Genomic DNA, 23,492 nt, shown 5'->3' with positions numbered 1-23,492 from the left:
CTCCACTCACCTCCACCTTCACCTCCCCCTCCTCACCTCACCTCACCTTCACCTCCACCCTCCTCCACTCACCTCCACCTTCACCTCCACCCTCCTCCACTCACCTCCACCTTCACCTCCCCCTCCTCCACTCACCTCCACCTTCACCTCCACCCTCCTCCACTCACCTCCACCTTCACCTCCACCCTCCTCCACTCACCTCCACCTTCACCTCCACCCTCCTCCACTCACCTCCACCTTCACCTCCACCCTCCTCCACTCACCTCCACCTTCACCTCCCCCTCCTCCACTCACCTCCACCTTCACCTCCCCCTCCTCCACTCACCTCCACCTTCACCTCCACCCTCCTCCACTCACCTCCACCTTCACCTCCACCCTCCTCCACTCACCTCCACCTTCACCTCCACCCTCCTCCACTCACCTCCACCTTCACCTCCCCCTCCTCCACTCACCTCCACCTTCACCTCCCACCTCCTCCACTCACCTCCACCTTCACCTCCACCCTCCTCCACTCACCTTCACCTCCCCTCCTCCCTCACCTCCACCTTCACCTCCCCCTCCTCCACTCACCTCACCTTCACCTCCACCCTCCTCCACTCACCTCCACCTTCACCTCCCCCTCCTCCACTCACCTCCACCTTCACCTCCACCCTCCTCCACTCACCTCCACCTTCACCTCACCCTCCTCCACTCACCTCCACCTTCACCTCACCCTCCTCCACTCACCTCCACCTTCACCTCCACCCTCCTCCACTCACCTCCACCTCACCCTCCACCCCTCCTCCACTCACCTCCACCTTCACCTCCACCTCCTCCACTCACCTCCTCTTTGGATCCCTGGAGCACCTGGCCCTTTGCCCGGCCCGTTCGTGGGACCGCTGCTTTGGTGGGCCGGGCCTTGGCCATGGGTACCCACGCTATTTCTGCCAGGCTTGGGTTCACACAGCCTTCCTTAAATAACCTGCAGCAGCCTCTGTGCTCCTCATGGCTTCAGGAATGCTGGATTTGCTCTGTTCCTCTGTGGAATGTCCAGAATGTCGTGGGGAACATTGCACGACGGAGACTTGAATACTTGGGACGGCATTTGGCAGAACTGAACCCGTTTCCATTCGGTGCTCGTCGATGCTCCCACAGTTCTAGGGTGGTGTTTGAGCTGTTGCCTCCACACTGCAGGGTGGAGCCAGGAGATGGAGGCAGGGTGGTGTCAGAGCCAATAAGCTGTTAACAGGAAAGAGCTGGAGCTACTGAAGGAAGGAGAAACGTCACCATGGAGTGTTTGAGTGGTAGTTGAGCTGCGGTTTAGAGTGGAGTTGAGCTGCGGTTTTGAGTGGAGTTGAGCTGCAGTTTTGAGTGCAAGGAAGGGGCAGAGTGCTCTTCCTCTCTCACTGTGGCGTGTGCTTGTTTTTGTCTTTCACGATCACTCCGTGTTCTCTTTCTGCAAGGTCACACTCCAGCACAGCTCCTTGATGTTCACGTCTTTAAATAGAAATGCTAAAAGTGTCTTGCATAATATGAGTGTAATCCATATGATAGCTTGTAACACCCCAACATCTCTACTGTGCTTCTCTCTCTCTCTCTCTCTCTCTCTCTCCTCTCATCTCTCTCCCTCATCTCTCTCTCTCTCTCTCTCTCCATTCTCCTCTCTCCTCCTCCTCTCCCTCCCTCCATCCTCTCCTCCCTCTAGGCTCATTACTCCACTGGTAGAGTGTCTGCTTCCTTCACCTCCACTGCGATGGCACCAGCCACAACACACCAAGCAGGTAAACCCCTCCCCCCCATGTAAAGTGCCATGCTAAGATGGCTGTTGTGTTAGCAGGCAGTGGTCACGTTGGGCTAGAAGCTCCACACTGGAGCAGAGTTTCTCCAACGCCACTGCGGCCGCTGAATCTTCTCATTTAGTAGCTGCACTGGGGCGTTAAAGCTGCACATGTGCGTGTATTGTCATTTCTTTATTTGGTGGAGAGAAATGTAGTGAAATGCACAGAGATCCAGAGAAACAGGACAGAGACCTGTTCAATCAAATCAAATTTTATTTATATAGCGCTTTTTACAACAGTTGTTGTCACAAAGCAGCTTTACAAGTGCCGAGTCCTAGCCCCCAGTGAGCAAGCCACCCTTTGTCCAGCTTGTCTGGTGGCTGGGCCTTGGCCTGCGTCGTGTTGAACACACGTGGGTAAACCCCGTCTTATTTTAACCAGGAATGATTTATTTTTGTTGGATGGTGGGAATGTTGTGATTAATCATAAAACACTCACAGATCACCCATCTGGAGCAACTAAGATTAGTCAAGATGCTTGAAGCACACACACACACACACACACACACACACACACACACACACACACACACACCAAAATCATATTTTTCAGTAGCTTTTTTGCATATTGCAGTGTTCTGCGACTCTGTGAAGTCCAGAAGTGCAGGTCTAATAAGTGTATGTGTACGTACATGTGTGTGTATGTGTGTATGTGTGTGTGTATGTGTGTGTGCGTGTGTGCGTGTGCGTGTGTGTGTGTGCGTGTGTGTGTGCGTGCGTGCGTGCGTGCGTGTGTGCGTGTGTGCGTGCGTGTGTGCGTGTGTGCGTGCGCGTGTGTGTGTGTGTGTGTGTGTGTGGTGTGGGCGTGTGTGTGTGTGTGTGTGTGTGTGTGTGTGTGTGGTGTGTTGTGTGTGTGCGTGTGCGTGTGTGTGTGCGCGTGGTGTGTGCTGTGCGCGTGTGCGCGCTGTGTGTGTGGGCGAGTGTGTGTGTGTGTGTGTGTGTGTGTGTGTGTGTGTGTGTAAACGACCCACCCTCTTCTCTCTCCCCGTGTACAGATGCATCACAGAGGATGCGGTCCGCTACAAGTACGTGAAGAAAAAAGGGTACGTGCGTCTCCACACGAACAAAGGAGACCTCAACCTGGAACTGCACTGTGATAAGGTACGAGTACACACACACACACACACACACACACACACACACACACACACACGCACACACACGCACACACACGCACACATACACACACACACACACACACACACACATTACACACACACACATACACACACACACACACACATACACATACACAATACACATACACATACACACACGCACACGCACACGCACACTGCACTACGCACACACACACACACACACCACGCGCGCAACACACACACACACACACACACACACATATACACACACGCAACAGACACACACACAGACTACACACACAGACACACACACAGACACACACACAGACACACACACTGACACGCACACCACGACGCACAACAGACACACGCGAACACACGCGCACACACGCGCACAACTCGCGCACCACACGCGCACACGCATGCACTCGCACACACACGCGCACACACGCGCACACACGCGCACACGCGCACACACGCTCACACACGCTGCACACGCATGCACACGCACACACGCATACACACGCAGCACACGCACACACGCATGCACACGCACACAGTGTAGTATGTAGTGTGTGGATGGGTGGATGAGTGTGTGAATGGGTGGATGAGTGTGTGGATGGGTGGATGAGTGTGTGGATGGGTGGATGAGTGTGTGGATGGGTGGATGAGTGTGTGGAGGGGTGGATGAGTGTGTGGATGGGTGGATGAGTGTGTGAATGGGTGGATGAGTGTGTGAATGGGTGGATGAGTGTGTGGATGAGTGTGTGGATGGTGTGGATGAGTGTGTGGATGGGTGGATGGGTGGATGAGTGTGTGGATGAGTGTGTGGATGGGTGGATGAGTGTGTGGATGGGTGGATGAGTGTGTGAATGGGTGGATGAGTGTGTGGATGGGTGGATGAGTGTGTGGATGGGTGGATGAGTGTGTGGATGGGTGGATGAGTGTGTGGATGGGGTGGATGAGTGTGTGGATGGGTGGATGAGTGTGTCTAACCTCAAGTCCTGGGTCTTCAGTACCTCATGATCAGGTTCTTTCAGTTTTTTCAGTTATATTCTATAAATGGAACCAGACAGTAAAACAGTGTGTTTGTGTACACGTGGCGTTCAACAGATGTTGTGTGTGATTTTACATCTCCCTCTTCCGCTTCACACTGATGATTTTGTCACAAATCGCTCGCTCACTTTTACCACACTCAGTCACACACACTCAGTCTCTCTCTCTCTCTCTCTCTCTCTCACTCTCTCACACCACACACACACACACACACACACACACACACACAGCACTTCATGGTGGTGCAAGCAAACCGTGACCTGTAGAAAGTCGGTGAGTTTTATTGAGGCTCAGCTTCTCTCTGAATGTCCCCATTTAATATATGACACACTCTCTCTCCACCTCCTCCTTTCCCTCCCTCTCTCTCTCTCTCTCTTTACCTCCCTCTCTCTATCTCATTTCCTCTCTCTTTCCCTCTCTCTTTACCTACCTCCCTCTCTATATCCCCCTCCCTCTCTCTCTCTCTCTCTCTCTCTCTATCTCTTTTTCTCTCTCTCCCCCTCCCTCCATCTCTACTGTGGTGCATGGTGACTACACTGCACACATGATGCCGTGTTGTTCTCTCCACCAGCACCTTCACAATGCACAAACACAAAGCTCTTCGTGATGTCATCAATTATTAATATGATCCGTGATATCATAATTAATAAATATGATCCGTGTGTCCATCATTAATAAATATGATCTGTGATGGGATCGTAAATGAATTTGATCTATGATGCCATCATTAATAAATATGATCTGCGATGTCATCATTAATAAATATGATCCGTGATGTCATAATTAATAAATATGATCCGTGGTGTCATCATTAATAAATATTATCTGTGATGTCATAATTAATAAATATGATCCGTGATGTCATAATTAATAAATATGATACACAAATTTATTATTATTATTATTATTATTATTACTTATGAGTTAAGGATAATAATTATTATTACTTATTTATTTTCAAACTAGTTGTTCAAAACGTGTAAAAGATCATTAATGTAAGTATAAATAATCTATGTTGTTGATATGATGGTTAACTTCCAAAGGCAACAAATGCATCAGGTTTTAAAAGGTTAATCATCTTTCTCTTTTAATCATAAGTATGCCATAAAAAAAACGTCTGGGAAAAAAAACGTCTCCCAAAAGTCTGGGGAAAACTAAAGGAAAAATAGTTGTGTGTTTGTGTCTGTGGTTGTGTTTAGTGCTCTGCCTCTCGCTCTCTCTCCTTATCAAACTCTCACTCACTCACTCCACCACTCTGATTAGTTGGGGGGGGGGGATTACACAGCCCTCCTACTGAATCTGTACATTGTGTACGATTGTGTGTGTTTGTGCGCATGCGTGCGTGTGTGTTTTTGTGTTTGTGCGTGTGTGTGTGCGTGCGTGTGTTTTTGTGTGTTTGTGCGCATACGTGCGTGTGTGTTTTTGTGTGTTTGTGTGTGTGCATGCGTGTGTTTTTGTGTGTGTGTGTGTGTGTGTGTGTGTGTGTGTGTGTGTGTGTTTTTGTGTGTGTGTATAGTAATGAGGAAATGACTCCCCTCTGTCCTCCTCGCGCTCTTCCTCCCCTTTGCTCCTAGCTCCTCCCCTTGCATGTAAGCCCCTCCCCTAGCCCCACCTCTTCCCTCTTCATGTTTTTCAATCAATCAATCAAATTTTATTTATATAGCGCTTTTTACAACAGTTGTTGTCACAAAGCAGCTTTACAAGTGCCGAGTCCTAGCCCCCAGTGAGCAAGACAACTCATTTTTCTCCACTAATCTCTCTTGGTTTCTTCAATGTACATTTGAAACAACAAATTCCTTTCCACATGAGTCATTGATTAGTGATTTTATTTGTTTAATAAACTACGTTTGTTTTTATTTTGTAATCTACTTTTAGTCTTTGTTAATCAGATGCACAGAGTGTGTGTGTGTATGTGCGTATATGTGTTAGAAATGCAGCAGCAAGATTCAAATGTGTCTACGTTTATATTATTTTGTTTTGTTTTTTTGTTTGTATTTTTTAACCCATTGTGACTGAACACGGTGAGCTGTTTTGTGTACAAGAAGCATTTCAACGCCCGGAGGTTCTGTAGCGGTCTGTTTACATACACGTCAGACGGGAGGGTTCGTTGTGCAGATCTGAAGTCTGTAATATTCCAGAAGGTTCTGCATTATTAGACTTGGTCTGGTCCTTTTATTTGACCGGGACTGGGTCTGGTCCTTTTCTGTTAGTATTCATTTTAGTATTGAATTTGTTCTTCACTGATGTGCGTCTAAAATTATATATAGACACACATCCTCGGTGAAGAATCGTATTTATTTATATAGAGATGTGTAGGTATATAGATGTATGTATATTGATATATTTATAGATGTGTAGGTATATATAATCAGAACATTGCTTGCACTGCTGATGCAGGCCCTCTATCAGAAACACATTTATTTGCAGAAAACAGCTGGTGGCGTTTTCAGACCCAGTAGAAAATCATGCAAGAGGAACATGTTAATGTTCAGTTCTAAGAGTTCAGTGTGCAGTATTTACTGGAGTAATTCAGGTTTTGAGTCGGTTCTCTCGTGATCAGTAGTCCTTCATATTACTGAAGCAGTAAGCGTGGTGAGGTGGAGGTGATCACCTACCTGTACCTCGTGATCAGTAGTCCTTCATATTACTGAAGCAGTAAGCGTGGTGAGGTGGAGGTGATCACCTACCTGTACCTCGTGATCAGTAGTCCTTCATATTACTGAAGCAGTGAGCGTGGTGAGGTGGAGGTGATCACCTACCTGTACCTCGTGAAGCAGAATCAAGTGTCTGAGCTGGAATTCAGTGTGTAATGGCTGCAAAGTTTGTATAGATGAAACCTGAGAGTGATCTCATAGTTTTTTTTCCAGGGCTCTGTAGATGTGTGTGTACACTCACCAGCCTCTTTATTAGTACACCTTGCTAGTACCGGGTTGGACCACTTTGCCTTCAGAACTGCCCTAATACTTTGAGGCAGATTCAACAAGGTACAGGAAACATTCCTCAGAGAGTCTGGTCCATATTGACATGATGGCATCACAGTTTTGTTGTCTGCATGTCCATGATGCCTGAACTGTTGACAGACGATGGCAGGGTGGATTCATGCTTTCATGGCAAATTCTGACCCTACTATCCGAATGCCGCAGCAGAAATCGAGACTCCTCAGACCAGGCGACGTTTTATCACTCTTCTATTGTCCACAGGTGTGATACCCAGTGTGTCTTCTGCTGCTGTAGCCCATCCACCTCAAGGTTCAACGTGTTTGTGTGTTCAGAGATGCTCTTCTACATACCCGGTTGTAACGACTGGTTATTTGAGTTACTGTTGCCGTTATATCAGCTCAAACCAGTCTGGTCATTCTCCTCTGACCTCTGACATCAACAAGACATTTGCGCTCACAGAACTGCCGCTCACTGAACAATTTTCTCTTTTTCTGACCATTTTCTGGAAACCCTACAGATGGTTGTGACGTGAAAATCCCAGTAGATCAGCGGTTGCTGCCATGTGATTGGCTGATTCGACATTTACGTTAATGAGCGGTTGGACTAGGTAGGTACCCAATAAAGGGGGGGACGAGTGTATATACCATGTATGCTCATTAGCTCATTATCTGATTTTTAGACATATATAAGATCATATTTCATCCACCACGCTTTCTGCTTTCAGATCCCCGAAAGCCGGAGAGAACTTCATAAAGTTGTGCAAGAAAGGTTACTACGATGGGACCATATTCATCGCTCCATCCGAAACTTCATTGGTAGAGAGCTGAACGCCAGAAGCTCGACACGCTGGAGTGTCCTGCCAAAACCAGAGACCAGCGAGATATACGTCGCTCGCGGAAACAGGAAGGCTGCCATGGTGACCTCACATGACTGGCGTGTTGAGGAGCCCCGCCCCTTTAGTACAGGCGGACTGGTCGTGTCGGTCCTGCTGTTGGTGTGGCACAGATCTGCTCTGCTGGAGTCCCAGCTCATGTAGCGCTGATTCACACCGGCACAGATATAAGCTCTGAATACTGATCCATCAGTAGCTGTTTGTACATCACATCCATTTGTCTATTCTGAATTATGATGTGTGCTGATCTTTGCTTTTCAGATTCAAGGGGGGGATCCCACAGGCACTGGAACAGGTAATACAATGTTACATACCTCTCTCTCTCTCTCTCTCTCTCTCTCTCTCTCTCCTGGGGGCTGGGCGTGTCCTGGGGGCAGGCCTGTGTATCAGCTGGGCTGTACCTAATCTGGGCCATAGGGCATTGTGTAAACACACTCCAGGGTTCCAGGAATGGTATAAAACAGCCCAGTGTTGAAATATCAGCTACAGTGTTTATAGTGCAGATGTCAGAGAACATGGTTCCCCCATTTTGAGGGGGAAAAAAAACCTCCTCAGGGTTATATTCTCTATCCACTTTAAACACAAAAATGAAAAGAAATCAAAAGAAATGTGCAGTTCAGTTGAGGTGTTGTTGGGTAGTTGCTTGTGTGAATGTCAGCGTGACGGACCAACAGTTTATCACCAGATTCAGCGGTGCTCCGATCATCTCAGTTCCATGATTCTCGTGTTACCTGGTGTTTATATGGGAGTGCAGTTATCAGTGACTGTTCCTCAGATATGAAACACTTTCTGATGCTTTTTAAGAATCCCTCAAACAAGTAATGGGTTCGGGTGGTGAAGACGATTCCACGCACAACCTGAAAGAGAGGAGAAAGGAAGTAAAACAAAAGAAAGGAGAGATCCCACAAAACTCCGTCGTCTTAGTGGGGAGGACACGGACGTGTCCACACCGCACGGTGCATGTCTAGGCAGCAGCGGTGTGGAGAGGGGACGTGTTCGTGAGACTGAATGGCCAATCGGCACACAGGGTTACGGTTGAGACGCAGACGCAAAACTGTTACATCTCTGTGTCTCTGCTGCAGGGAAGGTGTGAATGTCCATGACCTGCTGGTACAGATGAACATCGTCCTGACTGTGTGTGTGTTTTTGAACCTGAATACGTTGCTTTCTAGCTAGATTGCTTTTATAAACTGGCCAGTATTAGAAAGTGCTTCTGTCCTACCTGGTCCTTGCGTGGTTTCGAGAAACAAACCTACAGGTTGGTTCGGTCGTGGTTGGTTCGAGATGTGCTCGGAGAGCGGGTGACGGCAGGAGTGATCCTCGCTGAAGTGGTGAAACCCGTTTCTGCAGGAGTGGAGTGGTGGGGATCTAGAGCCTGAAGGTGATCTCCATCTCCTGTGCTTCACCTCAGCCTCCTTTAGCACGCAGCGCCCCCATGTTCACAGCTTCAGTGAGGTGTTTGTACCAGGATGTGTGTGTTACTAGATGGTGTGGATACACACGATGTATAAACAGAGTCTTCATGGAATTGGAGACCTATTGACATTTACTAGAAAGACTGCATGTGTTTACACACTTCTAGTTTGCTTTACAGACACGGATATTGCACACACTCCCATATACAGGTATCGCGCGCACACCCCCACCCCCCCCCCCCCCCCCCCCATACACAGGTATCGCGCGCACATACACACACCCCTCTGTCCCCCTGGTTTTCTACACTCTCAGACCCCCTTAACTACGATCCTGGCTTGTGAGGAAAGGTCAACTTTTAACCATGTAGCACAGAGCTCTTCTCTTGAAAACCATAGACAAGAACCTACCTAATGGTGCTCAGCTGTGTGTGTGTGTGTGTATATGGTGTGTGTGGTGTGTATATGTGTGTGATGGTGTGTGTCTGTGTGTGAGACCGTGTGTCTGTGTGTGAGACCGTGTGTCTGTGTGGAGCGTGTCTGTGTGCATGTGTGTGTGTGCATGTGTGTGTGTGCATGTGTGTGTGCGCGAGCGTGTGTCTGTGTGCATGTGTGTGTGAGCATGTGTGTGCGAGCGTGTGTGTGTGTGTATGTGCTCCTAACCGTGACAGATGTTTATGGTTAAATGTCTCACATACAGTTGTGCATTTTAATCCATGTTCTGCTGTCAACCTTTTGATCCTGTGATACAGAACGGCAGAGACAAAACCTCTAATGACAAAAGTAGCCTCTGCATTAATTGGCCCAATCTAACACCACAGTACCCTGCATTAATTGGCCAATCTAACACCACAGTACCCTGCTTTAATTGGCCAATCTAACACCACAGTACCCTGCTTTAATTGGCCAATCTAACACCACAGTACCCCTGCTTTAATTGGCCTTGGGCAATCTAACACCCCAATGGCACGATGCCCAACAGCAGGACCAGACTGGCACTCTTTCCTCGTTTCCTGTATGCTAGACGGCACCTTTCAGGAAGCTTGTGTAAGCGATGTGTCTTACTCATGCAGACCTTTAGAAAGGCTGATTGGTCAGGCATCTAGGTCAGTCATTGTGACATCATAGCTGTAGTCATTGTGCTGTCACAGGACGGTTCTGAGAACACAGCCTCACAGCCTCACAACCTCACAGCCTCACAGCCTCACAACCTCACAGCCTCACAGCCTCACAACCTCACAGCCTCACAACCTCACAACCTCACAGCCTCACAGCCTCACAGCCTCACAACCTCACAGCCTCACAACCTCACAGCCTCACAACCTCACAGCCTCACAGCCTCAAAACCTCACAGCCTCACAACCTCACAACCTCACAGCCTCACAACCTCACAACCTCCCAGCCTCCCAGCCTCCCAGCCTCACAACCTCGCTGCCTCACAACCTCACAACCTCGCAGCCTCCCAGCCTCCCAGCCTCACAACCTCGCTGCCTCACAACCTCGCTGCCTCACAACCTCGCTGCCTCACAACCTCGCTGCCTCACAACCTCGCTGCCTCACAACCTCGCTGCCTCACAACCTCTCTGCCTCACAACCTCACAACATCACAACCTCCGCGCTCTAAGGCTTTATACTACTAATCAAATCAGAGATTCATGCTCAGATAAATATGCATTTAGCACAAGGTTATCCCAGCAACGCTAACACTTCCGCCCTCTCAAACATGCACTAAAAGAACCCAGATGCTGATCTGTCTCTCTCTCTGTCTCTCTCTCTTGTCTCTCTCTCTGTCTCTCTCTCTGTCTCTCTCTCTCTGTCTCTCTCTCTTTCTCTCTCTCTCACACACACACACATGCACAGACTGCACGGCTCTGGCCTTTGACCCAAGTAACTGAATATAGCTTTGACAGAATTTAGTTTTATATTCCTGGGGAACAAACTTCAAACGATTGGCCCTTGTTCGTTTGATTGTGTGAAGATTGACCTTGTAGCGATCGGGCACTTGACCGTTAGTTCAGGCTGTGATCACGACCCTTCTTTCTTGGAAATCCCAGTCGGTCTTACAGGTGTTTTTTATAGGTGTACAAATTGGCGATCTCCACCTCATTCACGATGGGTCGTTTCCTGGCTCCAGGAGCCACTGGTCTGGATCTTCTCCTCTGAAGGGGCCGTTGAGGGAGGCTGACCCGTACGACAGCAGCTTTGCTTTAAGAGTCAAGCAGACCCAGATGGGTGTAGTGAACACGGAGCGTTATTACCCCTCACACCAGTTACGCTTTCATACTCTCGTTAACAGCGTGACTCTTCGTCTGTAACTCGTCTTCTCGTCTGGGTCGACTGGCCGGGTCAGCAGCTTCATCTACATCACATGATTCTTCCTCCCCGCACTTTATAATCAAGATGGTGGCTGGGCACGGAGGGGTTGCACATGTCAACAAGCACATGAATTATGCAGAGACGCCGTGCAGGGCATGTTTACGAAGCCGTGCAGATTGAGCAGCAAACAAATCTCACTGTGGTTCCAGCAGGGGCCGGACCAGCCGGTTAACCCCTGGTCCAGAAACGCTAGCATACGTAGGGAGGAGCGGTGCAGAGACCAGGTCCTCCGGGAGCCGCGTTTCAGATGAGTTTTCCCGGAACTCCGTGCACGAGTTGCTTGATCAGATGAATTTATGCGGGTTTGGTTTGAGAGTTACAGGGTTCTGTTTGCGAGTGCTTGGACACGCGTGCATGCTCCCGCCACTCGCTGAGAGCCGTCTGTCCTTCAGGGCCTTTGTTGAGATGGATGATGAGTTAATTAGCACACCAGCTTTGGGGGTCTTCAGCGGGGGGGGGGGTGGGGGGGGGGGGCGTTGTTTATGACGACACACCAGCACGCCACATATGCAGGACAACGGCCCTGCGAGACGTGGCAGGACACACACACGAGCCTCGTCGCGTTTAGGTTTTACACACAGAGGACATTTGCAGCACTGGTGTTTACCGTGTTTGTCACGGTCATTGTGCTTAATATGGCCCTGATATTTTATTGTGTCTACGTCTCCCAGATATGTGGTGCTTTAGATTTACACAGATGTTGTATATTTGTTGCTATGTGTAAGAGTAAAGTGCAGTAGCATGTGTAGACGCTGCGCTGTGGTGTCTGTTATGTTCCTACGCTCTCCTCAGACCCAGGCTGGGGTAGGGCTCACCTAACCTCACCCTTACCCAGACCGCCTTCTGTCTTTCATTTATTTCATTGCTTTTCTTTTGTTTTCCTCTCTCGCCACACACGATCTTCCTTTCTTCACACCTCCTCCTCACCGTGTGACCTTCGCTATCTCACTCTGGCCAGGCGGCGAGTCGTGCTGGGGGAGGCCGTTTGCGGACGAGTTCAAGCCCAACCTGTCTCACACGGGCCGGGGTGTCCTCAGCATGGCCAACACGGGGCCCAACACCAACAAATCCCAGTTGTGAGTGTTTTCATCCTCTTACACCGTGACAGCAGAAAGGTCATGATGTCATATCTCATTATGATGTCATATCTCATTATGATGTCATATCTCATTTTCTTTGACATTTTCTCTTTTTTGTTCTTCCCTGCAGCTTCATAACATTTCGCTCGTGCACGTACCTGGACAGAAAACACACCGTGTTTGGCAGGTAGAGTTCAGGCTGGGAACAAGCTCTCTCTCCCTCTCTCCTTCTCCCTCTCCCTCTCTCTCCCTCTCTCCTTCTCCTTCTCCCTCTCCCTCTCCCTCTCTCTCTCTCTCCCTCTCTCCTTCTCCTTCTCCCTCTCTGTCTCTCTCCCACTCTCTCTCTCTCCCTCTCTCTCTTCCTCTCTGTCTCTTTCTCTCTCCCTCTCTTTCTATCTCTCCCTCTGTCTGTCTCTCTGTCTATCTCTCTCCTTCTCACTCCCTCTGTGTGCGTGGGTGCGTGCGTGTGTGTGTGTGTGTGTGTGTGTGTGTGTAAGGTGCTGGGCAGGAATGCCTCTCTTCCCAGCATGTATGTTCATATATTTTTGTCTGTTGTGTAGGGTGGTGTGTGTGTGTGTGTGTGTGCGTGCGCTTGCGTGCGTGTTTACATAGTGACTGCATCAGTCATAAATGTTATATTTGCTGTGCTCACAGTGCAAAGCTTATCCTAGGGAAAAACATCTCTACTGTTTAGCCAGAACATTCCATAACACCAGAATGAAGAGACACACACACACACACACACACAGCTTCCTCGTTCACCAAGTGTCTGTCCATTTGGCAAGGAGCTGTAATCCTTGGGCTCTAACTGAGGAATTCAGAGACTTGTCAGCATAAGTCTGGACCAACAACTCCTGTTCTCTTTCTGTCTCTGTCTCTCTCTCTCTCTCACACACACACACACACACACACACACACACACACACACACACACACACACACACACACACACACACACTCACATACCCTCTCACACACACTCACACACTCTCTCACACACATACCCTCTCTCACACAGACACACACACACACACACGTATACCTTTCTCCCTCTTACACATACGCTCCGTACGGTCCTGCATATGGTCCGTCCGTATGCGAGTGATCAATCACTGTCCTGCTCCATGTCTTCAGTAAATTACAATTTGCACATTATCAATACGTTTGTAACTTTAATTGAGTAGATGCTTAAGTCATTGTTTCTCTGCCCTGGAAGGGTTTAATTGAGTGTGCCTCTACAAATAAATCATTATTCCTTAACAGGAAGTTCATAGTTAATTGGCCAACAGTCAACCTTCTGTTGCTGGGAAAGTGATACAAACATGTTTGTTACAGCTTGCGTGGGATTTCATGGTGCCTTTTCTAACATAGGGTTAGACTAACATACGTGTGCAGGACTTTTCTAACATAGGCATAGACTAACATACGTGTGCAGGACTTTTCTAACATAGGGTTAGACTAACATCCGTGTGCAGGACTTTTCTAACATAGGGTTAGACTAACATCCGTGTGCAGGACTTTTCTAACATAGGGTTAGACTAACATCCGTGTGCAGGACGTGTGTTGTGCCATCTTTGTCTCTCTCCATGTTTACTAATGTAACATTTTTACATTTAACATTTCATAACACCTTTTCCCACTTTACCATTTAAATTCTGAAGTTTCAGGGATTTGATCCAGTTACTGAGTGCAAACCAAGCCTGTAGTGTCGTAGTGACCCTGTTATCTCAGTGGCTGATTTACCTGTGGTCTGTGGCAGTTTGCATTACCTGCTCTAGAAAGTTCAATTCTGTGTACGCTTTTCTTTCTCTCTTCTCTGTCTCTCTCTCTCCTCTCTTCTCTGACTTTCTCTTCTCTCTCAGAGTGGTTGGTGGATTTGAGGCCCTCACAGCCATGGAGAATGTGGAGAGTGATCCTAAAACAGACCGGCCGAAGGTACAGGCTACCTGCCCCACGCCCACCAAAGAGGAGTTTGGTTGAGATGTCCAGCTCTAGTTTATAAAATTAAAACCCCCACAGACTCATCAACATGTAAACGTCCATACCTTCTAGCAGGGGTGGTCGATATTAGCAAAAATGCAGTATCATGATACTTTTTACAATACATGGTGTGAATCGCCAAGTTTTTAAACACACACAATGAAGCAGAAAAGTATGATGAATACTGAATTTTTATTCACTGCATACAAAAATGCTTTTGCAGCAGAAACAGAAAGAAAAGATTTTCACATCATGATCTAACATTGTCAGCAGTTTGTTACTGTGCCATTTTCATTTGATATCAATGGACATTACATCAGCTCTGCATAGCTGCTTCTGTGAAGTGCTGGTGATACAAAATGGTCACAGTACCAGTAAAATGTGTTCGGGCTGCGTTACCTCTTAGTGTACAGCTGTGTCTCTGGTTTATAAGGGTGTTAAAGTAGTGAAGTAGTGATAGTTTTATTATATTGATTATTAGTATGCACGTGTGTGCGCGCGTGTGTGTGTGTGTGCACTATCTGGGTAGCACGCACCCCTGCAGTGTAAGTTTGTGTTGTATCTGGGATTTCAGACGTTGTTATTAATTCAGCTTAAACCTGATTGATTTGTGTGTTCAGACTGAGATTAAGCTGCTCCGGACGTCCGTGTTTGTGGATCCGTACGAAGAGGCTGATGAGCAGGTCTGAATGTGTGCTTGAAATTTCAATTTGAGAGCTTGAAGGTTTATGTGCTTGTCATGATGTGATCTGTCGCTGTGCTGGCTAATGTATGCTGATGTTTGTGCACACGCGTGTTTGCATGTGTGCGCTGCAGATCGCAGCCGAGAGGGCGGAGGAGACTCGGAGGCAGGAGGAGGAGCTAGCTCAGAGCTCCGCCTCCCTCAACAAAAACAAAGACGAACAGCAGCCCAAAACCTACAGGCCCGGCATTGGCAAATACATCAACATTACAGCCGTGTGAGTGCCTGTTGCTCTGTAATAAGGCTGGTCCACACAGTCAAGGCGGGTGAGGCGACCCACTGACCAGGGCGACCCACTGACCACACTGAGCCACTGACCAGGCTGACCCACTGACCAGGCTGACCAGGGCGACCCACTGACCACGCTGAGCCACTGACCAGGCTGACTCACTGACCAGGGCGACCCACTGACCACACTGAGCCACTGACCAGGCTGACCCACTGACCAGGCTGACCAGGGCGACCCACTGACCACGCTGAGCCACTGACCACGCTGACCCACTGACCCGCCCGACTTCCTCACTCGGTCCCCTGCTTCTGTGACATCACAACACCACCTTATGTTTACCTGTGAGGCAAATGAGAGATTAAACGTGTGTGTGTGTGTGTGTGTGTGTGTGTGTATGTGTATCAGCGGGTGTTTGGGGGGTGTAACGATTCTCAGTGGGGTTCAGGATATGAACACAGCTCACGGGGGAATCAGGAGTATCAGTATAATCTAGCACCTCCCCCACTGAATTTCACACACACACACACACACACACACACACACACACACACACACACACACACACACACACACACACACACACACACACACCACAACTAGTTGTACAAGAGTTTCACATTCACTCTCCCTCTCTCTTACTACACACACACCTCAGAACAGACACTAACCCAGAATAGGTCTTGCTAGTGTGTTTCTTCACTCTATTCACTCTAATAGGATCAGTACTTGGTATTTACGTGTTATAGAGCATGCAGATTAATTCTGTGTGTGTGTGTGTGTGTGTGTGTGTGTGTGTGTGTGTGTTACAGGAAGCGCACTGTGAATGATGACTGCAAAGCTTCCACCAGTGAATCAGCAAGCAAGAAGGTCAAAGGTCGAAGCGGCTTCGGTGACTTCAGCTCCTGGTAGCCAAGCACTGCAGCTGTGCTGAGAGGTCAGGGTTAGTGATGACCCCTAACCCCTAACCCTAGGTCAGCTCCACACTGACTTCAGGCTTTTGGGGCAACTTTGTTCTTTTAGCTCACTTTTGGTTCACTTTTGTTTTTGTTTATTTTTTAAATAAAGGATCTTTGTTGTTGTTATTTGTTAAATAATCCTTTGTATTTTTTTCTGTTTCTCGAATAATATGTGTTTATTTGGCAAAACATGTATTTCCTGCAGGAATAAATCCTTTTTCCTAAAGCCCGTCGTCTCCTTGTTTTACTCTGTACGTGTGTTCAGCCTTTACTGTCTCTAGCTCATGCACAGCAGTACACGTCTCCTCGTCCCCCGTCTCCTCGCCCCCGTCCCTGTCCCCCGTCTCCCCATCCCTGTCCCCCGTCTCCTCGTCCCCCGTCTCCCCGTCCCTGTCCCCCGTCTCCTCGTCCCCCGTCTCCCCGTCCCCCGTCTCCCTGTCCCCCGTCTCCCTGTCCCCCGTCTCCCTGTCCCCCGTCTCCTCGTCCCCCGTCTCCTCGTCCCCCGTCCCTGTCCCCCGTCTCCTGTGCCATCTCAGAACAGGAGTAGATGAATGGTCCAGCTAGCACGTCCTGTTCATGGGTTGACTGGGTGAACCTCCAAAAGCCCAGATTACACAAGAGATCCTGCATTGATGTCTCATTCACACACACACATACACACACACATACATATACACGCACATACATACACGCACGAACGCACACACATACATACATACACACACACACATGCACATATACACACACATACACACTCCGCTTCTTTTTGTCAGTGTTTGTCTTCAGGTTTGTGTGTGGGGATGCTCTATGAATGCAGATGTGTGCAGTTAGGTGAGGCAGCTGGATGTTGCAGAGAGAGAGTGAGAGAGAGAGAGAGACTGTGAGTGAGTGTTTGTTTGTTTGCTTGTTTGTTTGTTTCCAGGTGTGAGACGAGCATTATGGTGGCGGTGGTGGTCTTATGTAATCCTAGCTGGGCAGACAGACGTGTCCTGGGCAGACAGACGTGTCCTGGGCAGACAGACGTGTCCTGGGCAGACAGCCGGTCCAGGCCTGGAACCACATGTCACATGTATGGAACACGAGATGTCCCACTCAGCACATGTGGCTGTACACATGTAGCGTTCATTAGGACAGACTCTCTTCATGAATGTTTCATGCTGGGGAGTCATTTCTCAGTGAAACACTATATCCCCTGTAACGAGTCACCCTACAGGTACAGGAAACCGTCATGGACTCCTGAAATATTCATGTTTGGAAGCCACAGTGAATCTCACGCCTTGTTTTTATTCTCTGTGATAGTCAGCACTTAAATGGATGCTTACCTCCCCAACGTGGACGAGCCTGTCGTCATATTCAGGTAAAACAAACCAAGCAGTTAGTGAACTGAAGACCACAGCAAAAATATTCATATAATCATTAGGTTAGATCAAAAGGAATCTGGCAAACCTCAGTAGGCATGAAAATGAAGTGTAGAGTCTGTTGGTGTCGGACGTTTCAGCTGTTAAGTCTCAAAACTCAAAACCACCACTCTCTTCTGCCAGTGTGTGGCCACCGCGGACTGGTCTTGGCATGGGTCCATCACTGGTTGGTCCTAACTGGTCCTGATCCCACCCGCTGTGTCATGATCTTTGAGGTCAGCCAAAAGGTCACGGCGGCATTGTGCGCTCCCCACCGTCGCTGTTCACTGAATTACTGAAGCCTAAAGCTACAACATTGCATAAAACGTGAAAGGCCAATGTTTAGTGACAATAGAACCAAGCATCGGCCGTGCGCGTGTGTGTGGAGCACGTGTGTGTGTGTGTGTGTGTGTGGAGCACGTGTGTGTACACGAGTGTGTGTGTGTGGAGCACGTGTGTGTGTACACGGGTGTGTGTGTGTGGAGCACGTGTGTGTGTACACGGGCGCGTGTGTGTGGAGCACGTGTGTGTACACGGGCGCGTGTGTGTGGAGCACGTGTGTGTACACGGGCGCGTGTGTGTGGAGCACGTGTGTGTACACGGGCGCGTGTGTGTGGAGCACGTGTGTGAACACGGGCGCGTGTGTGTGGAGCACGTGTGTGTACACGGGCGCGTGTGTGTGGAGCACGTGTGTGTACACGGGCGTGTGTGTGGAGCGTGTGTGTACACGGGCGTGTGTGTGTGTGTGTGTGGAGCACGTGTGTACACGGGCGTGTGAGTGCTGCAAGCTGCCCCAGAGATCAGCTGACTGCATGATGGCTATTTGTTTGGCTGGGGTTGGGCTAACCCTAACCCTATTTGTTTGGCTGCTGTTGGCAGCTCAGTGGATCAGTGGTGCTACAGCCGGGTGGTTCCTGGCACACATGGGCTCCCTGCATCCCCACTGTGTGTGTGTGTGTTGCATCCCCACTGTGTGTGTGTGTGTGTGTGTGTGTGTGTGTACACACAAGTGATGTAGTGAAGCACTGTACATGCATGTGTATCAAGACACGGTGTTGTATTTGGCTTGAGTGTAGTAGGATGTGGAACAGTGTGTGTGTGTGTGTGTGTGTGTGTGTGTGTGTGTGTGTGTAAGTGTAAGGGAGAAAGTTTGATGGACAGAATCTCTAATGTGTGTCTACGGGGTCTGAGAGACCCCAGCTGGGATGAAGCCACAGGTGGTGACAGGTGGGGTGGGTGGATGTGAGCAGGGGTGGGTGTGTGTAGACACATTTGTGACTGTGTTCAGTACTCAGTTAACTTTTATTTAAACACATTAATGTATATGCACATTTGTGACTGTGTTTAATGCATATTTATTCTTTATTTAAACACATTAGTGTATAAGCACATTTGTGACTGTGTTTAATGCATATTTATTCTTTATTTAAACACATTAGTGTATAAGCACATTTGTGACTGTGTTTAATGCATATTTATTCTTTATTTAAACACATTAGTGTATAAGCACATTTGTGACTGTGTTTAATGCATATTTATTCTTTATTTAAACACATTAGTGTATAAGCACATTTGTGACTGTGTTTAATGCATATTTATTCTTTATTTAAACACATTAGTGTATATGCACATTTGTGACTGTGTTTAATGCATATTTATTCTTTATTTAAACACATTAGTGTATAAGCACATTTGTGACTGTGTTTAATGCATATTTATTCTTTATTTAAACACATTAGTGTATAAGCACATTTGTGACTGTGTTTAATGCATATTTATTCTTTATTTAAACACATTAGTGTATAAGCACATTTGTGACTGTGTTTAATGCATATTTATTCTTTATTTAAACACATTAGTGTATATGCACATTTGTGACTGTGTTTAATGCATATTTATTCTTTATTTAAACACTTTAGTGTATAAGCACATTTGTGACTGTGTTTAATGCATATTTATTCTTTATTTAAACACTTTAGTGTATAAGCACATTTGTGACTGTGTTTAATGCATATTTATTCTTTATTTAAACACATTAGTGTATAAGCACATTTGTGACTGTGTTTAATGCATATTTATTCTTTATTTAAACACTTTAGTGTATAAGCACATTTGTGACTGTGTTTAATGCATATTTATTCTTTATTTAAACACTTTAGTGTATAAGCACATTTGTGACTGTGTTTAATGCATATTTATTCTTTATTTAAACACTTTAGTGTATAAGCACATTTGTGACTGTGTTTAATGCATATTTATTCTTTATTTAAACACTTTAGTGTATAAGCACATTTGTGACTGTGTTTAATGCATATTTATTCTTTATTTAAACACTTTAGTGTATAAGCACATTTGTGACTGTGTTTAATGCATATTTATTCTTTATTTAAACACTTTAGTGTATAAGCACATTTCTCCATTCCTGCTTCAAATAATTTAGGATCTCTTTGCCAAGCCACTGTAACATTATAAAAAATATATATATTTTTTTGTAGTTATTTTTAAGGGGTATTTGTTAAAATGCTGTGTATGATTGTGTATGATTCACCCCCTGCAGTACACATAACTTACGGATCGGTTCTGACATCTCCGTGTCTTTTAATCACATCTTTAATTCCTCCGTTTTAACATCTTGTTCATTTACTTTTTTCCACTTTGTCATCTGTTAAAAAGAACACGATCAACCCTCTCCATCTCTCCATCTCTCCATCTCTCCATCTCTCATCTTTCACTCACTCTGCTTCTCTGTCTTCCTCACAATCTTCCCTCTCTCTCTGTCTCCAGTAAGAGTCTCATCATTATTTTGCACACCCCTGATTTTTTTTCTTTCTCACACACGTGCGCACGTCCCACCCACACACACACACACACACACACACACGCACACACACACACACAGCCCCCCCACACACACAACCCCAACTAGTTGTACAAGAGTTCATCACATTCACTCTCCCTCACTCTCACACTACACACACACCTCAGAACAGACGCTAACCCAGAATAGTGCGTTTCTCCACTCTATCCACTCTAATAGGATCAGTACTCAGAATGATCCTGTTATAAAACATGCAGATTTATTCCCCGTGTGTGTGTATCTTTTTACAGAAGCTGCTCTGGTAAGAGGGAAAGTGACAGTCGTGTGACATTGGCCGTGCCCTGCTCGGACAACAAAGGACAGGCTGGTCTTCTAGTGCAAAGGGTTTCAACTCCAGCTCACAGACCTAAAATCCTCTCCTGCTTTTTGTAATCTCTGGAGATTTATTTACACCATAGAACATGTATTCAAATCACGGCCCATAGGCTCCAGGTCTGACCCTCCATTTAACCGGGAGTCAGGGGTTTCAATAAAGTGTCCAATGAGTTACATCAAGTGTTCACTAAAGTAAGATGAAGTTTGGGGTAGGAGACTGGATTACAGGCCAGATCTGATGGGCTCTGAGTGCCGGACCCTCTCTGTACCAGCTGCTTGTCGTACGTGCCTGCAAAGTCATCTCCATTTTTATTCTGCTAGACTGATGACTCTCCGTGTCGCAGTTATCTGTCGGCCAGCACGTCTCACTTCCTGCGTGTCTGTCGCTGTGGTCGCACCACTAAACACAAGTGAGTCCTTTAATTCACTCACCTAATAGCACAGGTAGGGCATCTGCCTTGTAACTCCAAAACGCTCAGTTCCATTTGCAGTGATCACACTTTTTTGCTCATAAATATGCCAGTCACTCTGGATCACAGCGTCTGCCAGATGCTATAAATGTAGGCCTGTAGGGCTCAGATAGTAAGAAACACAAAGAGGTGTGTTATTTCATCGTGCTCTCGACATGTGGCTCTTCACTTGCCTGGGACCAGTGGCGAAGGAACTGGTGCTGATGGTTGTCTGAGCCCGAGTTGAAGGTTCCTCTGCTCAGAGCCACACTCCTGTGTTTCTCCTTTAGCCTGGCTGCACTCTTCTTTCTGCACAAGCATGCTAATGTTACTGGTTATGTGGGAAACCCAAATACTGCTGACCAACAGTTCTCTTCACCAATCTGCTCAGCGCCACACCGCTGGGATTCACACACACACACTACCTGAACCCTCACCCCGCTTAACGCAAACCAGTCTATGAAATACAGTAAAGTACAAATCCTCATATAAATGTACACACACACCCATTTAAAAGAATTTAACTGGCTTTTTTCCAGGTGCTGTTGGAGCACCTTTCCTGTTCTTCCTGCAGGGCTGATTTCCTGCGGGCCTAAACAAACACCATTAAAGACTGAAAGGCCCACTGAGGCCTGGGGCTAGAGTTGGGAGCCAGCCCAGTGGGAGAAGCTGCCGTGGGGGCAGGGAGTGCTTGCCTGAGGCCCCTAGCCATCTTTTCATCATGAGATAATTGCTGTGTATGGTATGTAGGGGGAACTTGCTGTAGCTCACAGACACAGGGAGGGAGAGACAAGAGAATCTGCCAAATGACACGTTTTCATTACTAGCAAAACACAGACCAGGCTGTAGACAGAGCGTCTCTTTATGTGTGTGCTCTGCTCTCTGGGTGGGTGTGTATCTGTGGGTGGGTGGGTATCTGTGTGGTGCACACATGCTGCTCCTGAAATAAACACCAGGCTAAATTTAGCATTAGCCATGACCCCAGAGGCTGTAACTCTTAATGGCGCTCTAATCCTGAACTGAGGCGTCTTAACTGCTCTGCAACAAGAATACGTGTGTGTGTGTGTGTGTGTGTGTGTGTGTGTGTGTAAGAGAGAGAGATTATAGACTGTACAATCTCTAAAATGAATCAGAAACTAGAAAAAGCTTGTGAAGTTAAAGTGGAGACTGCCAGCGTACATTTAAGTGTTTTTACGTCCACATTGCTTGGACCATGAAGGAACCAGTACCCGTTTCCCAGGGCCAGTGACTGTAATCGTGGGTAGATGGCGGGTTCTGTGCATGGTGCGGTTCCTCCAGCTGTGTGAGTGGGTTTGAGGCGGCGCTTTAATGAGGCAGAGTTCTCAGCTGCTTTCTGCTTCCTCTACAAAAACTTCCTGTCACCAGCTTTGATTTCACCAGGCTGATAGACCCGTTGGTTTATTCATCGACCCCCCAAAACTTTAACGGGTCAACTGTTCTCAGTTCAGTTCAGCCGGTGTTGTTCCGAATTCTGACTCCCCTCGTTGGCCCGCGTAACGACACTACAGATTATATTGTCCATTTACGTTTCTTCATAAATAAGAGCTAGACTTTAATTATCCATCACAGTAAACGGCACATCATTATCTATTATCTGTAACTCACGGGATTGAAATGTCTGATTAACTCTTCTGTAGGCTATTCTATATGAAGCACACATCTCTACATTAATCAAGGGTTATTTTAATAAGGGGAGTATGATTCTGGTGAGACCAACACAATACCTTTACACAATTATACTCCTGAATATCATCTGTAGCGTCTTTATGTGTGTGCAGACGAGGCACGACACCTGTCGTGAATGTTTTAAGAAGCATCCCTGCCGAACCTGTCGTGGAGCGGCCTGAGGTGCAGA

The 23,492-nt window shown here is 47.3% G+C and overlaps 1 protein-coding gene across 1 annotated transcript in view; it reads left to right on the top strand.

Moving 5' to 3' along the window:
• ppil2 (peptidylprolyl isomerase (cyclophilin)-like 2) overlaps positions 1 to 16,800 on the top strand; it is a 28,427-nt gene extending 11,627 nt beyond the window's left edge. The window contains exons 9-18 of the mRNA XM_076989824.1: positions 1,685 to 1,779; positions 2,812 to 2,919; positions 7,639 to 7,726; positions 8,065 to 8,098; positions 12,550 to 12,667; positions 12,801 to 12,857; positions 14,533 to 14,605; positions 15,271 to 15,333; positions 15,467 to 15,609; positions 16,431 to 16,800. Of these exons, the coding sequence (XP_076845939.1) occupies positions 1,685 to 1,779; positions 2,812 to 2,919; positions 7,639 to 7,726; positions 8,065 to 8,098; positions 12,550 to 12,667; positions 12,801 to 12,857; positions 14,533 to 14,605; positions 15,271 to 15,333; positions 15,467 to 15,609; positions 16,431 to 16,530 (879 nt within the window). The 3' untranslated portion in view covers positions 16,531 to 16,800. The remainder of the gene's footprint in view (positions 1 to 1,684; positions 1,780 to 2,811; positions 2,920 to 7,638; positions 7,727 to 8,064; positions 8,099 to 12,549; positions 12,668 to 12,800; positions 12,858 to 14,532; positions 14,606 to 15,270; positions 15,334 to 15,466; positions 15,610 to 16,430) is intronic.
• The last annotated feature ends 6,692 nt before the right edge of the window (positions 16,801 to 23,492 follow it).

Source organism: Brachyhypopomus gauderio, unplaced genomic scaffold (genome assembly GCF_052324685.1).
Source record: "Brachyhypopomus gauderio isolate BG-103 unplaced genomic scaffold, BGAUD_0.2 sc71, whole genome shotgun sequence".
Classification (NCBI taxonomy): domain Eukaryota; kingdom Metazoa; phylum Chordata; class Actinopteri; order Gymnotiformes; family Hypopomidae; genus Brachyhypopomus; species Brachyhypopomus gauderio.
Note: the sequence above shows the minus strand (reverse complement) of the source record. Positions and strands in the feature narration are given on the sequence as shown.